At 43.3% G+C, this 17,812-nt stretch overlaps 1 protein-coding gene across 2 annotated transcripts in view; it reads left to right on the forward strand.

Moving 5' to 3' along the window:
• Positions 1-17,812, forward strand: part of Ankfy1 (ankyrin repeat and FYVE domain containing 1) — a 60,222-nt gene that overhangs the window by 38,674 nt on the left and 3,736 nt on the right. For both annotated transcript variants that reach the window (XM_040749098.1, XM_040749097.1), the window contains exons 12-24: positions 3,624-3,852; positions 4,393-4,491; positions 4,740-4,893; positions 6,368-6,536; positions 7,831-7,949; positions 8,586-8,742; positions 10,011-10,211; positions 11,340-11,516; positions 12,497-12,644; positions 13,658-13,748; positions 13,999-14,123; positions 15,176-15,322; positions 17,427-17,517. In XM_040749098.1, coding sequence (XP_040605032.1) covers positions 3,624-3,852; positions 4,393-4,491; positions 4,740-4,893; positions 6,368-6,536; positions 7,831-7,949; positions 8,586-8,742; positions 10,011-10,211; positions 11,340-11,516; positions 12,497-12,644; positions 13,658-13,748; positions 13,999-14,123; positions 15,176-15,322; positions 17,427-17,517 — 1,907 coding nt within the window. The remainder of the gene's footprint in view (positions 1-3,623; positions 3,853-4,392; positions 4,492-4,739; positions 4,894-6,367; positions 6,537-7,830; positions 7,950-8,585; positions 8,743-10,010; positions 10,212-11,339; positions 11,517-12,496; positions 12,645-13,657; positions 13,749-13,998; positions 14,124-15,175; positions 15,323-17,426; positions 17,518-17,812) is intronic.

Raw genomic sequence — 17,812 nt, forward strand, 5'->3', positions numbered from 1 at the left:
TCCTGCAGACTTTGAAATGGAATATAAATTAGCAAACAAGAATGTAAACAAGTACTGTAATAGCTTCTTGATTCCTTTGGTTTTGAGGCAGTTTTATATAACCCAGGCTGGCCTGAAACTTGTGCTCTCCTGTCCCAGCCTCTCCAGTGCTGTGATTGTAGACTTGTGCTGTCCTGTCTGGCTCTTGATTCTTCAAGTCTCCTGTGGGGCTGCTGCTCCATGGTCTTCCCTCACCTTCACTTTTACCTTTAGGTTTCAGTTACCTGTGGTCAGTCATGGTCTAAAAATATTAAGTGGAACATTGTGAAAATGATCCATAAGTTTTAGGTTTTCCACCAGAATAACATGAAATCCACATAATCCTAGTTTGTGGCTCACCCCTTTATCCAGTGTGTCCTTGATGCATGTGCTGCCTGCCTTCCAGTCTCTCAGCAGCCCTCTCCTAAGATGGACTGACTCAGTGTCAGTGCTAATCTTGATTGTCACAATGCCTGTCTCTTGTCAGTTACCTTCACTGACCATAGACAGTGCTTTCCTGCAGGAAGGGCGAGTATAGAACAAGATATTTCCACAGGCCACGTTCACATGACTTTATTTAGGATATAATGTTATAACTTTTATTTTATTGTTGCTAATCCCCTTTCTGTGCCTAAATAATAAACTACATGTAATACTGTAAGTACTTTGTTAGGACAAAATAGACAAAGGGTTTGGTATTCCTATGGTTTCAGGCATCTCTGGAGTGTCAAAGATTGTATTTTCTGCAATCAGGGCAGCCACTGTTAGAGTTAGCAGTAGATCTTTGGGGTCGGATAGTACTAAGTTTACCAGCTTTTCTCACCTTCTGCATATAGTCTTAGACAATGTACTTTACTTTCTGAACTTCAGTTTCAACAGCTGTAAAATGGAGTTAATCTTGATGTCATAGGAAAGGGTAAGATGAAAAGAAATAAGGGCTGAAGAGATGATGGCTCACTGATTAATAAATAGTACCACTTGCTCTTCCAGAGGACTTTAGATTGGTTGCCAGCACTCTCATGTTGGATAGGCTCACAACTACCTGTACCTCCAGCTCTTAGGGGCATCCAATACCTTGCCTCTGCAGGCATCTGTACTCAATTGTATACACCAACAAACAAGTATGCACAATTAAATATAAAATCTTAAGAAAGGCTGGGGCTGGAGAGATGGCTCAGAGGTTAAAGAGCACTGACTGCTCTTCCAAAGGTCCTGAGTTCAATTCCCAGCAACCACATGGTGGCTCACAACCATCTGTAATGAGACCTGGTGCCCTCTTTGGGCCTGCAGACATACATGCAGGCAGAATACTGTATGTTAAATAACTCTGTGGTTCTTCTGGTGGACTTAGAAACAACATGTATTTTAGAATTGAAGAGATACTCTAAATATCCTTTAATTGAGAGTAAAGGACCTTGAGGTTGGGAGAGATGGCTCAGTGGTTAAAAGCATTGGTTGCTCTTCCAGAGGATCCAGGATCAATTCCCAGCACCTATATGGCAGCTCAGAACTACAGTCCCAGGGGACCCAATACCCTCCTCTGGCCTCTCTGGGCCCTGTGCACCTGAGACATACCAGAATATTTTGTAGGAGCAGGAGAGAAGGCAGTACCATCTTTCTCCCTGTGAAATCTACTCATCCATATGCACATGTGGCTAAAGATTTTTTTAATTATTTTTAATCATGTGCATGTGTTTGTATTTTGTGGGGGTATATGCATATGTATACAGATGCCCAAGGAAGTTAGCAATGTTGGTTTCTCTGGATCTCAAATTACAGGAAGTTGTAAGCTGCCTGACGTGTGCTAGAAATTGAACTCTGGTCCTTTGGAAGAGCTGTACATGCTTTTTACCACTTAGCCATCTTTCCAGCCCGCCATTACTCATTCATTCTTAGTAAGGTAGACACTCTGTCTCCTAACTTTATAAACAGTCCTCCCAGCCTACAGTACATATCAGCTCTTGTTCTTGAATGCAATTCATGGCAAAGCCTTAGGAAGTCTAAGATGGAAGGCACAGTGGAACCTGACATGACAGCAAGTAAAAGCAACACAGACGGGGACCTGGGATGCTGACATAGGTGTTTGGGTTTCATCTTGCTCAAGGATGAGCCATAGAAAGGTTTTGGGTAGAAGAGTGGTACAATCGTTATAGACTCAGAAAGGTGGGTAGCATGGTGAGCATGCTATGAATCAAGGCTGGAGCCAGGCTGGAGTTGCCTAGATATCAGGCAACATATCACACATCCAAGTCAACAGGTTTCAAAGGAATTATACTGTACCTCTTAGGACTCTCAAGAAGGCAAAAGAATTTAAAGTATCTTGATAGACTCATGACCAAGAGGCAGAACTAGTGTTCCATTGCAACCATATTGTTTACAGCTTTGAAGGCACTGGAAATACTAGGTGGAGAGATAGGCTGAAGACATGGCTCTAGGCCCTCGTGGAAGTCACACGAGTAGAGAGTGGGGATGTGGTTCAGTTGGTAAAGTGCTTGCTTAGTATTCATGAATCCGTAGGTTTGATTCTCAGAACTTCTTAAACCTGATGTGGTTGTGCATACTTGTAATACTAGCACTTAGAAGATGAATGACAGTGGGATCAGGAGTTGGAAGTCTTTCTCTGCTACATAATGTATTTGACGTCAGTCTGAGATACACAACACCATGTCTCAAAAACAAAAGAAAACCACAGGAATAGACAAGGACACTGATGAGCATGTGTAGGGAGAGGGGCTGAACAGGATAGGCCTGGTCAGGAATAGATGGGGCTAGGGAGTAAAAGCACCCAGTCCATCCTTTTGACAGCTCTGCTTCTTTGGGTATAAAACATTCAGTCATATGTTTACATACACCATAAGAATACATATACACAGAAATGAATAGTTATGTGTGTTTTCTATGAAATTCATAAAGGCTCTTTTAGAGGAAGAGAATTGTGTGCTGAAGGTCAGGAGGGAAGTAAGACTTAAAACGTTCTCCTGCCTTTTGAGTACCAAGTCTGGTATCTATAATACCTTTAAAATGTCTTTAATGATGTTCCTCCCTTGAAGCCCCTCCCACTCTGAGGAGTTCTTTCTCACCTGTTGTAAATAAATCTGTTTGTTCTGAAGAAAATGTCTTTAATTTTTAAAGTTAGCGAAGGAAGTCTTGATCAGAGTTCAAGATGAGGTTGATGCGAACAAATTAAAGCAATAGGTGCTAGTAAAGGTTAGAGAAGGAGCCAGAAGACGCTAGCCCTGCTCAGGTCAGGCCATGGGGCACTTGCTTTTTCTAGTGTTGAATTTGGTGATGCCTGCTAGTTGTTGGCTATTGTTGTTTTATAGAGAACTAAATCCTTTGCATAATTAGGAAAAAATGTGAGAACAAAGTACAAGGATAACCAAGGTGGTCCTGGATAAAAAGACAGAAAGATGCTTGAGGAGACACTAAAGGTTGATGATGATGAGGAAGGGAAGTCAGACTCATGAAGTCAGCTGATGACAGGAGGAACCCAGGGCTGTGGCTGGCAGTGTGCCCTGAGTTTTGGCACTTCCACTTTCCATATCCCTTTGTGATAGGAACTTCTAATTCTCTTCCATGTTGATTTGAGTTTTTGTTTCATTCAGGGAGAAACTCCTTTGCATACCGCTTGTCGGCATGGCCTGGCCAACCTCACAGCAGAGCTCCTGCAGCAAGGTGCCAATCCAAACCTACAGACAGAGGAGGCTTTGCCTGTGTCTAAAGAGACTCCAGTCCTAATGGGTTCTGCAGATGGCATCTACCTGCAGACACCGTTGCACATGGCAATTGCCTATAACCATGCAGATGTGGTGTCTGTCATCCTGGAGCAGAAAGGTAGGTGGTTGGGTCCGATGCCCATCATTATGAGCTGTGGAAATAGTTGTCTGGGTGGTTGACTTCCATTTGCCAGTCTTCTACAGCTAGTTTTGTAGTTATCACTTACAATGCAGTGCTATAATAGAGTCTATTTTCATTGTGTGGGGAAGGTTTAAGTTTTAAGAAATTTAATTTACCTTAAAAATTTTGCTTCAAAATAATAGGTCTCTGGATTTCCACTCCCCACAAGATTTATCTATTTGCTCCCTTTGAAAAGCAATTATGTTCTAACCAGCCAATTAGTTTATAGCTGAGTCTTACTCTCTCGAATGACTTAAATGTGATCCAAGGAGCCAGGTCTGGTGACTCATGCTTACAATCTCAGCACTCAGGAGTCAGAGACAGGAAGACTGCCAGAAATTTGAGGCCAACCAGGGCTACCAGTGAGACCCCATTTTCCTCTTTACTTCCACCTTGATCAAAAAAAGAAAAAAAAGGTGGATTCTGTCAGCCACAGGATTGTGAAATCAAGTTTCTTTTCCTTTAAAAAATTTTTAGCCAATGCTCTTCATGCCACCAACAACTTACAAATTATTCCGGACTTCAGCCTCAAAGATTCTAGAGACCAAACTGTGCTAGGCCTGGCATTATGGACTGGTAAGTTATGTCAAAGGCTATTGATTTTCAGATAGGAGATAAGTAGCTGGGTAGATTGGGGCCAGGGTGTAGGAGAAAGTGGTGGGTAGACTAGAGGGGGGAAGGAGGAAGAGGTGGGTCTAATGGTTTTATTATAAATATGCTATGTTCACTGAAAGATTGCTGCCTTTGCGAGCTTAGAGGGTCCATTTGTTGTCAAGGAAGTGGGAAAGCCAAGTATGCGTGAAAGGGGTGTGTTTATTTCCTAGGAATGCACACAATTGCTGCCCAGCTTCTGGGCTCCGGAGCATCTATCAATGACACTATGTCGGATGGGCAGACTTTGCTGCACATGGCCATAAGGCGGCAGGACAGCAAGAGTGCACTCTTCCTCCTGGAACACCAAGCCGATATAAACGTCAGGTGGGATGAAGTGGCATGCTCTCTTGTAACTCCAGGCCATATTTAATTGAGATGCTTCAAAATCAGAGCCTGGCTTTTAGGTGGGATTTTTTTTTAAATTGTTACATAAAGGAAGAGAAACAGTGGCTCTCAGAGTGTATAAATGGAGTCAGACCTGGCTGGCCCATACATATAATTCCAGCTGCTTAGGAGACTAAGGCAAGAAGATAGTTTAAGCTAGAAAGCAAGTTAGAACAAGTTTAGAAAGACTGTCTCAAAATGAAAAATTTAAGAAGGGCTAGAAACTGAGAGTGGTAGCACGCACCTTTAATTCCAGTACTCCAGAGGAAGAAGCAGGTAAATCTCCTGAGTTCAAGGCTAGCCTGATCTACACAGTGAGACCCTGTCCCTAAAAACAAAACATAAAAGGGTGGGAACGCAGCACTCTGGTAAAGAGCTTGCCTAATGTACTTGACCCCTATATTCAATCCCAGGATCTCAAAAGGGAGAGTGTACAAAAGGGATGGTAGTAGAGCATTTGCTGAACACCTCTAATGCCCCGAGTTCAATGCCTAATTCATGTCCTCTAACAAAAAACACAAACGTGGTTACAAGAGAGTATCATCTGTGGACATTCACAATCATAGCCAAACTGTACTCTTTCATTATTGGTAACTTTAAGGGTTAATGTCCAAAATCACAGAAGTCTCATTAAAAAGGATGATCCAAAAATCAGTCTTTCATAGGAATTTCAGTTTCAGCAAAGAACACCTCAGCAACTAGGCTACTATCAGACTTAAAGGAGAAACAGGCTTTAATATTTGAATTCATGTATTTATCTAGTACATGTGTTATGTACCCATGTCTTCCACAGTGTGCATGTAGTGGTCAAAGGATTTGTGGGAATCTATTCTCTCCCCAATGTGTTCTGAGGACCAAACTCAGGTGTCAGGCTTGGAGACAGACCTACTGAGCCATCTTGCCAGCCTCAGACTTTAATATTTTTCATTGTATATTCATAGGATCCTTTCTGGATTTCCATTGTCAAGTGACACTGAATTACAGAGTGGGGAAAACAAAGTGGGTTTTGTTGTTTTTCTTTTGAAACAGTCTTGTGTATCCAAGGCTTCTAATTCTCTGTAGCTGAGGATAACCTTGAATTCCTGATCCTTCTACCGACCTCTCCCTAGTGCTAGGATTGCAGGCATGTATCCTGGGGATCAAACCCAGGGCTTTATGAATAGTGGACAAACATTCCTACAATCAAGCTGTATCTCCAGCCCTGTTTGTTCGCTTTTTGAGTACAATAAAAAGAAGTGGCTGTATTTTCTTAAAGTCAGGAAAGGTAGCTAGAGCTGACAGGTTCGATTTCCTCGAGAACAGTCTAAGGTGAATATAGGGATCCAGTAGTATCTAGGCTTTGAAAAACCTAGAGTGCTGTTCTTGGCTGCATTTACAAGCATTGGTTTTGATTGTGGTGGTTATGTCTTGCTAGGACTCAGGATGGGGAGACTGCCCTTCAGCTGGCCATCAGAGATCAGCTGCCACTCGTAGTGGATGCCATATGTACTCGAGGAGCTGACATGTCTGTGCCGGATGAGAAAGGAAACCCACCACTGTGGCTGGCCTTGAGAAATAGTCTGCAGGACATCGCTTCCACTCTGGTGAGTCATGCATAACAGAGCCTCTGCTCACAGATGACGGCGTGTTCTGTCAAAGATGGGTTTGGTGCCTGCCATCATAGGCGCAAGAGGTCAGCCAATTAACAAGCCAGGTGTTTAGTGGAAAGTCACATTAACAAGTCCTAGATTTATAGGGCTGGAGAGATGAGTTAAGAGCACTTGTTCTCACAGAAGATCCAGATTTGACTTCCAGCACCCACATGGGTGGTTCACAGTTATAACTCCAGTTCAGAGAATCTGAAGCCCTCTCCTGATAGCAGCAGGCACCAGGCATGCATGTGGTATACAGACATACACACAGGAAAAACATTCGTTTATAAAAATAAAATGAGTCTAAGGAAGTCTGAAACTCAGCTGGTTATGGTTGCATTCACTTTTAATCCCAGAACTGGGTAGGTAAGGCTATGTCTGAGAGGACAAGGTCAGCCTAGGCTACAAAGCAAGTTCCAGACTAGCCAATACTATACATTAAGACCATGTCTGGACTGGAAGGGAGGGTAGTACTTGCTGCTGACCTGTACTTCTATCTGGGCTGTCTTCAAGAGACAACAACAGAGGAGTACTACATGCCTCAGGCATCTCCTGGTGGGGGCTGATTTGATGCTGTGACCATCAGCATCTTACAAAATCCTCACATCTCAGGTTTGTCTTTATATAGATGAGACAGATCTAAAGTGAGGTAAGCCAAGAGTCTCTCATTTATCACTCTTAGAGCCTTCATTGAGGAATTTTGCACCTGAGGTTTTTATCAGGTGTTTTGAGGGCTTACCTATTAATTACAGGTGTGTGTTGCTAGGGAACTTTGGAGTACACATATCAGCAGGCACCATTCTTGTGTGTACTTCCAAAAACCATACTCCTAGGACATAGTGTAAAAACTTGCACAGAACAGATGATTTTTGTGTGTATGGCATTTTGCCTGCATGTATGTTATGTTTGTGTACCATGTGCATGCCTGGTGCTCATGGACATTAGACAAGGGCATAGAGCCCCTGGAACTGGAGTTACAGATGGTTGTGAGCCACTGTGTGGGTACTGGAAATCAAACCTGTATTCTCTAAAGGAGCAGCCAGTGCTCCTAACTGATGAGCCAGCTCTCAAAGAGCAAATTTGAATAAGTTTTTATAAGACTAATGAGTGGTTATGATTGAAAAGTCATCAGTTGCTTGTTGCCCATGTCTTATCTGAAAAGTAGTATACATATTGCTCCGAGTTGAAAATAAGCATTTTTACTTTTGCTCAACAATGCTTGTGAGACAACTTTGTTTCTTTGCAGGTCAGACATGGCTGTGATGCCACATGCTGGGGCCCAGGACCCAGTGGATGTCTTCAGACACTTCTGCACAGAGCCATTGATGAAAACAATGAGTCCACTGCCTGCTTTCTTATTCGCAGGTCTGAGAAGTCAAAGTATCTCTTTTATTCTGCTTATTGCCAACCACCTCTTTCTCATGTTAAGTCACCTCAGTTTTGGCATTCCTGTAGCTGGTCTTGACTTTCATAATTATGATTATCAAAGCATCCCTCTTCTGTCATGTCATGTCAAGTCAGCTAAGAACCTAGTTAGCTGTGGAGGAGGGAGGGGCTTACATGCCTAGATCAAAATCATCTTCTGCTTTGGAGATTCCATTGACCCCTTTTATCATCAGACCAGTTCCTAGTGAAGTCAGGAGGCTAGCTTAGAGGAGACCATATGGGCTCATCTGGGCCTCACCACAACACATGAACCATAAAAGCTTGTAGCCCTCTTAGTGAGATATGGGGAGGCAGGATAATTTGGGAAACTTTGCAAATAGTTTAAGTGTGTACATATTCCTAGGAAGTCTGTCATGATTTTGATTCCCAGGTTGCCCCTAAGACCAGTTGCAAGAGAGGCTATGGCCGTGGCACCAAGTCCTTAGAACTTGCTGGGAGGACCAGAGCTAGCAGAGCGTGGCAGTGATAGCTTTGTTGTTAGAGCAGGTAAAGCTGCTGCTGTCTAGCACATTGTGCTAGACAAGGTGGCGGGTGACTCTTATTTCCCTATTTTAGTGGCTGTGATGTGAATAGTCCCAGACAACCGGGTACTGATGGAGAAGGAGAAGAGGAGGCAAGGGATGGGCAGACCCCCCTGCATTTGGCAGCCTCATGGGGGCTAGAAGAGACAATTCAGTGTCTTTTGGAGTTCGGTGCCAATGTCAACGCACAGGTATATAGTTTTTCTTTTCTGGGGAGGTAAACTTAGAGGAATCTTCTTTTGTGACAAGGGGCCTTGTACATTACCCAATTCTTGACTTCTGTTTTACAAACTCAAATTATAACAGTCAGTGACTTTCTGAGTCATGATGGTTGTCTGGTAATTAAATTGATTTCAGGTTAATTCTCTGTGCCTTGTTCTTCAGCATAAATACAGTTGTTTTATATGTTGTACCTTGCTTCTTAGCCCCCTTAAAGATTTCCACACAGAATTGGGTTAGTCTCACACTGAGGACTAAGGACTGTATTTAGGACTGTTTCCCATTAATTAGCTCACTGATGCTCTTCAACATTCAGACCTGTGGATGTGGGGGTGGCGGCAGACTAGAGGATAACCTTGGGTGTTTTTATTCAGTCACTGTCCAACTAATACATTTTTAAATATTTACTTTAAGTTTTATATGTATGAGTGTTTTGCCTGCATGTATATAAGTATACATGTGTGCCTGGTGCCAGAAGAGACCAAAAAGGACACTATACTCCCCTCCCCAAACTGGAGTTACAAACAGTTGTGAGCCTCCATGTAGGCACTGGAAACTGAACCTGGGTGCTCTGAAAGAGCAGCCAGTGCTCTTAAATGCTTAGCCATCTCCCCAGTCCCTGTATCTAATTGGGCTGGGACTGGACAACTATGCTGACTGTCCAGTGGGCCCCAGAATCTGTCCTTCTCTGCTCCCCAATACTGGAATTCCAAACCCATGGGTCTGAGGAGCAAGCCCCAGGTATCATGTTTGTGAAACAAATGTTTATGTCTGAGCCAGCTCCCCAGCTCCAGAACACTCTAGAGATATATACCTGCTGCTTCATCGGTAGCACATTGTGTAAATGAGAGCTGAGCTCTTCTGAAACAGTGGGCTTGTGCTGGGCTCCTGCTGCCACTGGGACCCTGTAGTCATTGAAACGCAGTGTGGCGGAGAGAAGCTGCTGTTCATCTTTGTTTTACCTCTTTAGAAACTGACTTCAGACTTCAGGTCTCATAACTGAAATTTGAAAGGTACCTCCTAGCATACTGTTCCTGAGGGTCTTTTTCAAGACAGTTTCACTGTAGCTTTGGAGGCTTCCTGGAACTAGCTCTTGTAGACCAGGATGACCTTGAACTCAGAGATCCGCCTGCCTCTGCCTCCCGAGTGCTGGGGCTAAAGGCATGTACCACCATCACCCGACCTGCTCCTGAGTTTTCTCTTTCCATTAGACATGGGAATTTGTGCCTTATCTCCATAGGATGCAGAAGGAAGAACACCTGTCCATGTGGCCATCAGCAACCAGCATAGTGTCATCATTCAGCTGTTGATTTCTCACCCTAACATTGAGTTGAGTGTACGAGACAGACAAGGACTAACCCCTTTTGCCTGTGCCATGACTTACAAGAACAATAAGGCAGCTGAGGCCATTCTGAAACGAGAGTCCGGGGCTGCTGAACAGGTCAGTGACCAGCCACCACTATTCATCACAGTAGAATTTCTCATATGGAGACTAACCAGATGCCACTAACTATACACAGACGCTTCTTTTAAAAATTAAATTCCCCCTTTTCTGAAAATTTAGCTGTTCCAGTGTCCTGTGTCTACCGACTGAGGTATGACCTGGTAAAATGTACATGGCTGGGGAAGGGAACTCACATGAGAGCCTGGCATTAGAATTGTGTGTGTGTGCAGCTGAGCTCACTCTCTGCGTTTCCCGAATGCCCTGATAATGAATGTCTCTAACACTAAAACTTGTGTTGTTGGGCTACTCTCTGAGTGTTTTAGAGGCATTGTTGTTACTGAGCACATGCATTTCCTTGTTCTTTGCCATTTTTGTTTCATTCCTAAATCCTGGTTACAACTTGTTTGTCTACAACAGTGGGTGGGAAATGATGATAATGAGTTGACGTGGGTGAAATCTGGAATAGGATTGTTGGGTCAGTCCCACCTAAACCTGATTTTAGTCAGCATGTAGAATTTTGCTAAGATTTGGAAGTATCCATTTATGAAGATGACTGCTTTCTTAGCACAGGCTTTGGTATCTGCCTTTCTCTATCGTTTTCCTAAGTGTGCGTGGATGTATAGCGTTTAACTTTGCCCATGCTTAGACTGACATACAGTACATGGTGGGGTTTGATTTGAGGAAGCTTAGCTTGTCTGGTATCTGCCTCCCACTCTGTGTTAATCTAAAACTTAAGAAATTTTTTGAAGCCTGGTTGGCTGCTCAGGGATTGAGAATGGATATCTAGTTTGGTCATAGCAGAGGCCTTGCAGCCAATCATCACATTTGTTTCATCCTTCCTTGTATCTTCCTTCTGTCTTTCAATTAGTCCCTTCCTGGCTTTCCATGTCCAGTTCCTACTATAGGAGTGTGCCAGAGCAGCCACGCCCTTCTCCTGACCACATGCATGTGTGTGCATGGTTGTGTTGGGGGTGGGGTGGCATCTACTGTTGGAGCTCTGAAACTCCATTCAAGGACATTTCATGATTTCCCCAGTGACCTGCTTAGCTTGTGGGCATGCAGGAGGGTCCCATTCTTTAAGGGGAGCTGGCTGATAGTGTGATTCTTACTTGTTTGTTGTTGTAGGTAGATAATAAAGGTCGGAATTTTCTTCACGTGGCAGTTCAGAACTCTGACATCGAAAGTGTCTTGTTCCTGATCAGTGTCCAGGCCAATGTGAACTCCAGAGTCCAGGATGCTTCCAAGTTGACCCCTCTGCACCTTGCTGTACAAGCAGGCTCAGAGATCATTGTCCGAAATCTGGTAAGCCACAGAGAAACGTGAAGGCAAGCATACTTCAGGCTATGCACAGAAGTTGTCCTTGGAGCTGTTGTGAATGAAAGGCATATATCTGGGGAGCTAAACCAGGAAGACAGATGTGTCAAGGGGTGGCAGGTCCCAAGTGCCCTTGTACATATGCTGGAAGTAGACCTAGGGATGCTGGGGTCAGGCCTTGAGGGCCAAGGAGGATTTGACAGACAATGGAAAGGAACTGGAGGCTCTCTGCTGAGACTTTCCCCCTCTCTTTCTCCCTCTTCCTTCCCTCCTCACCTCCTTCCTTCCTTTTCTGTTTGTCCATTTTTTTCTACCCTGCTAACTTGGATGACCTGTACAGATCAATCTGACCTCAAACTAACAGATTTCACCTGCCTCTGCCTCTGCCTCCCAAGTTCCACCATTCCCAGATTAGCTGAGACTTTTAAACTACAGAAGGAAAATTTTACATATTTAAAATAAAGAGAGTAGGTTAAAAAGAATCCACCAAGGCTCTTAAAAAGTAATTCATGTAAGTAGATTTGAGTTTAACTCAAAGCCCAACTTTGCAACACAACATAATGTTAGACAGGGAACAAGCCTGGGAAAGAAAGGTGGTTAGACTGAATGTATGTGGGTATTTTATATAGGGGAATTTGTTTGAAATTTGAAAAGTATAAGCAATATGGACATTCTTATATAATACAGAGAATATAATTGCAGTACTTTGTAGTTTGAGTATACTAAAGTCTTAGAATTACTGTGTTCTAAGGAATAACCATTGGACATAACTGATACATAATTTGCTTTTGGCATAGGTATTGCTATGTTTGCCTCAGTAGGAATTATCTGAAAGATCCTCACGCAGTCAAGCTCTGTCAGGAGGAAAGATTGTCATTTTCTCTAGATAAGAGATGATAGGTAGACTTGATTTTACTAATAGGACCTTGAATTATGGGAGAGACTGATTGAGTAATCAACTTTAACAGCTTCTTGCAGGAGCCAAGGTGAATGAATTAACCAAGCATCGCCAGACCGCTCTCCATCTTGCTGCCCAGCAGGACCTGCCCACCATCTGCTCGGTCCTCCTAGAGAATGGAGTAGACTTTGCTGCTGTGGATGAGAATGGAAATAACGGTAATTATGTGTGCTTGGGCAGTCCTGCTCTACAGTGGAGCTAAAATGCACCCTTGGGTCTGCTTCCCCTCAGGAAGGTTGGCTTATACAGGAACAGAGCTCTGGACAGGTCCTGCCACCCAGTAGCACCCCAATTTCATTGTAACCCTCGTAGTCTAAAGTGGTTAGTTTTTCTATTGTATTTTTAAAAAGATTTTAAAAAATCATTTAAAATTAGGTCTGTATAGGGGAATGTGCTTGTGAGTGCTAGTATCCTCAGAGGCCAGAAGTATTGGATCCTTAGGAGCTGCCTGGCTTGGGTACTAGGAATTGAACTAAGGTCCTCATAAAGAGCAGTGTATGGTCTTAACTTCAGAATCATTTCTACATCACAATGACTTTTGGGAGGCTGTTTTTTATGTATGTTTCTAGGGGACAATTTGCAATTTCCTCAATGTGGGTCCTGGAAATTAAATTTAGGTCTTTTGGCTTGATGGCAAGTGCCTTTGCCCAGTGATCATGAAGTCCCCTTTGCTTTACTTTGTGTGCACCATGATTGTCATGGCAGGGAGCATAGCATCAGGTGCGCAAGCATAATCCTGCTGCAATAGCTGAGAACTTATGTCTAAGCCACAATCATGAGGCAGAGAGAGAGCTAACTGGGAATGGAATGGGCTTTTGAAACCTCAAACCCCACCCTCAGTGACATACCTCCTAATCCTTCCCAAACAACTGCACTAAATATACCAAATATATGCTCCTCTGGGGGCCATTCTCATTCAAACAGTGAGATACAGAGAGCAAACACAGAGACAGAAGTAGCTTTCCATGAAGCCATTCAAATCTCATCTTTGGAAACCACCAGCATGGCTTAAGAGATTGCACTGATGACTCACCAAGGGAGGGGAGGCGATATGAAAGGATGGCTCTGTACTTGGCTGGTCACTGCTGAGTGTATTTAGATGGGGGTGGGAGGAGACAGCGCCTTCTCCGTGTGCTTCTGGACCTGCAAAGTAAGATTATTTGCTCTCCAGCTCTTCATCTTGCGGTCATGCATGGTCGACTCAACAACATCCGAGCTCTTCTGACAGAGTGTACAGTGGATGCTGAAGCCTTTAATCTGAGGTGAGTGTGACTGGTCCCAAGCACAGACAGGGTACCTGGTGACCTAGCCTATTCCCTCCCTAAGCCCCAGGTGCACCTTGAGTAGCTTTTGGTTCCATGGTAATTTTGATTTTGTAATGAATACTTTTTAAAATTTTACTTCGTCTGTTATATGTCCTTTAGATTTAGTTAAGACCACAGCAGAAAATTTCCTCTTTGGTGTGACAGATAAACAGATACATGTCTAACCTTTGCCAACTCATTTTATCAGAGGCCAGTCACCACTACACATTCTGGGACAATATGGCAAAGAGAATGCAGCAGCCATCTTTGATCTCTTCTTAGAGTGCATGCCTGAGTACCCTCTGGACAAACCAGATGCAGAAGGCAACACAGGTATGCAATAAAGTGTCAGACTCTTAGCAGCTGTTGAAGGTCTCTACCATGGAACCTGGTGTCTGACATTTGAAGTGCTTCCGGTATTCCAGAACCTCACACCCATGACCAAGCAGACCTTGACAGTTGTAATTGTCCTCATCTGCCTTTTGCTCCCATTTTAGTAGAGATAAGGTATAACCAAGAGTTGGGCTCCAGGAAATGTGTAGCCGTGACATGCTTTGAAGTAGTGGCAAGTTCTACCGTGGCGCCTTCTTAAGAAGGCGAAGCAGGCCTCTCCAGTGTCTCTTTCTTGTGTTTGTGACATGCTCTTGTAGGCAGTCTACCTAAACTACTTGCCCAGGTTATAGTTTCAGAGGCGTGTAGGAAGAGACTTCATGTCCAGGGTCTGATTCATGGAGACTTAGTTTCAAGTGTCTCATTGTGTTACATTTTATTAAGGAGACTGGATGAATTCTTAGCCTCTTTATATACATGTCCTCATTTGATACTGGGATTAAGAGCTTTCATGTTGCTACATCATTTTGAGTTAAAAATTTAATGAAGTGTCTGCTAAAGTCAAGGGAGCTAGCTGCTGCTAGTTGTAACTCTGTAGAGGACAGAATGACTAGGTCAGAGCCTGGCTTCCTACTAAGCCAACATTTCACAAAGAGAGGCTCCTTTGGATGGAAGAACATTCTGGAACATGTTTCCTATACTAATTTTACTTCTCTATATGTACTGAAATCAGAGGTCTTTACATTTAGTTACACTGCAAAGAGCTTTGTCTTTAGTGGTAAAAGCAGTGATTTTTGACTGGGGAAGGCAACTGAGAAAACTGGCTTTTCCAGTGTTTGATCCCTACATTAGTTCCGTATTATGAACTTCAACTCTAGTATCACCTGGCTTCTGGCCGGACCCTTTTTTGGAAGATATACCAGATTCTGCATGGAGTTCTCACTAGCGCTTCAGACTCTGGTGTCTGCAGACTACTAACAAATGTCCTGCCAGTGTTCCTCTGTGGCCAGCCAGCACTGGTGGGAAACAGCCTTACCTGTGGTTTTGTTTTCTAGTGCTGCTCTTAGCATACATGAAAGGGAATGCCAACTTGTGCCGTGCCATTGTTCGGTCTGGGGCTCGCCTTGGGGTGAATAATAACCAAGGAGTCAACATTTTCAATTACCAGGTTGCCACTAAGCAGCTTCTGTTTAGATTATTAGGTAAGTAGCATACTTTCTGTACCTCCTCTACAGTTATAATGCTGATGTGTAAAGTATTGGTGATATTTAAATTGTTCTTTTTTGTTGTTGTTCTTGGTTTTTGGGGTATTTGGTTTTATTGTTTTTGTTTTTTTTTTTTTAAGACAGACTTTCTCTGTAACTTTGGAGGCTGTCCTGGAACTAGCTTTGTAGACCAGGCTGGCCTCCAAATCTCAGAGATCCATCTGCCTCTGCCTCTTGAGTACTGGGATTAAAGGCGTGCGCCACCACACCACTGCCCAGCAGTTTTTGTTTTTTTGAGACAGGGTTTCTCTGTGACAGTTCTGGCTGTCCTGTAACTCACTTTATAGACCAGAGTAGCCTGAATCTCACATACCCAGCTCTAAATTTCATACTTTAAGATCTGAACCTGCTGTTTCTAGGCACCTTGTAAGGCTTTCTCTGAAAGGGGAAGGGCCTTTTTTCAGAGTGTTTGCTTTGACATCCGTGTTGTTTTCCCATTTCTCCTCAATATTTAAGAAGCCCACAAGCTCTCTGCTGGTTATACTATGCCTTCTGACTGGTTTTATTTGTTTACTACTTTTTAAAGACATTTTATCTGTATGAGTGTTCTGTTTGCACATATTTGTAGTGAGATATCCACCCCGCCCACTCCTGTTGCACTGACCACACCCATTTAGGTGTGATCACAGGTGCAGATATAACGGGGAAGGCTAGGTCTGGGGTCCTGGACCCCAGCTCCCTCTCTTGGTCATGCAGGTCATCGGTTTCTTATGTAGGTGACTTCTCCCCAAATAAAATTAACCTATGTTTAACCAAGTCCCATGTATCTTAATCTGCACATCTATTATATATATATGCTTGGTGCTTGTGGAGGTCAGAAGGTGTCAGATCCCCCTGGAACTGGAGTTAGGGACAGTTGTGATCCAGAACATGGTACTGGGAACCTGTGTCATTTGCAAGAAAAACAAATGCTCTTCACTGTTGAGCCATTTCTCCAGCCCTCAACCCTTTTGATTCTAACTTGTGTGTTTTTATGCCTTTCTTTTGATATGATAGCAAGAATTAGAATGTGCTAAGCCAGGTGTGATAATGGCAAACATGTATTATTCTAGCAGGAAGACCAGAGATGAAGACCAGGGGCTGAAGAGACTTGGTTTCTGTTCCCATATGGGAATCCAATGCTCTTTTCTGGCCTCTAGGGGCACTGCACTCATGTGCTGTATGTATGTGTGTATACATACATGCATACAGACAGACAGACAGACAGACAGACATACAGGCAAAACACGCATACAGATAAACTGAATTTAATTTCACTTCATATGGATGCATCATCTACAATTTGTAGAAGTAAGTTCTAGTGTTCTGCAGCACATTAGTGCAACTATACTGATACATATAAAGAACTAGTAAAAGGAATTCATGTGTTTCTAACACAAAGAATGAATAAGCTTTAAGGAAAGGGCAAGGATAATTAATTATCTTGATTTGGTCATCAAATATTGGTACAGCAGATCTTCATGCCATATCCCAGAAATATAATTTATCAAGTGTCAATTTAAATTGTTTGTTAGAGGGTTAGCAAGATGGCTCAGCAGGTAAAGAGCTTGCTACGCAAGCCTAACAACCTGAGTTCTAGCCCTGAAACACACATAAAGGCAGGAGAAAAATGACTCCAGAGTTGTCCTCCGACTGTCACATCTACTTCATGCAATGCTCACACAGATATACTTTCTTTTCATGGGGCTGGAAAGATGTCTTAGTGCTGGCTGCTCTTTAAGGATCCAGGTTCAATTCCCAGCGTCTTTATGGTAGCTCACTACTATTTGTAACTTCAGTTCCATCTGCACATGGCAGAAAGACATACATGCCAACAGAATGTCTATACATGTTAAAATCAAATGAAAGATAACTTTTGCTTGTTTGTTTTTTGAAGAAAAACACATTTTAAAGGATTTTTAGATTCCTGTGAATGTTTGTGTACCTGTGTGTTTATATGCACCTCTATCACGCAGGTACTCTCAGAGACCAGAAGGTGTCATACCCCCTGGAATCAGAGTCCTTAAACTGTGTAATAAGTAGTCTTCTGTGTGTGTTACAGATATGCTCTCCAAGGAGCCTCCATGGTGTGACGGCTCCAACTGCTATGAGTGCACTGCCAAGTTTGGAGTCACAACTCGCAAACATCACTGGTAAGACTTGCTTGCAGAAGAGTAGGAGCTTCATAGTGTCCATAATGAGCCATGAGCCCTACAGGCCTGAGCCTCTTCCAGGCAGAAGTTCACCAAACAGAATGAAGGGATGATAGACCTGAGCAGGTCCCACTGTGACTGGAGAATAGCACAGCAGGAGCACTCAGGCTTGTGGCTTTCCTGGGCAGGAAGGTTCCATCACTGCCTCACAGGGTGCTAGGGTCTAGACAGCGCCTTAGCAAGGTGGGGCAGCTGTGTTCATCTTCATGTTTGCTTTAGCTTAGCTACCACAGTT

The sequence above is a fragment of the Mesocricetus auratus genome, unplaced genomic scaffold (assembly GCF_017639785.1).
Source record: "Mesocricetus auratus isolate SY011 unplaced genomic scaffold, BCM_Maur_2.0 Super-Scaffold_100007, whole genome shotgun sequence".
In the NCBI taxonomy this organism is placed as follows: domain Eukaryota; kingdom Metazoa; phylum Chordata; class Mammalia; order Rodentia; family Cricetidae; genus Mesocricetus; species Mesocricetus auratus.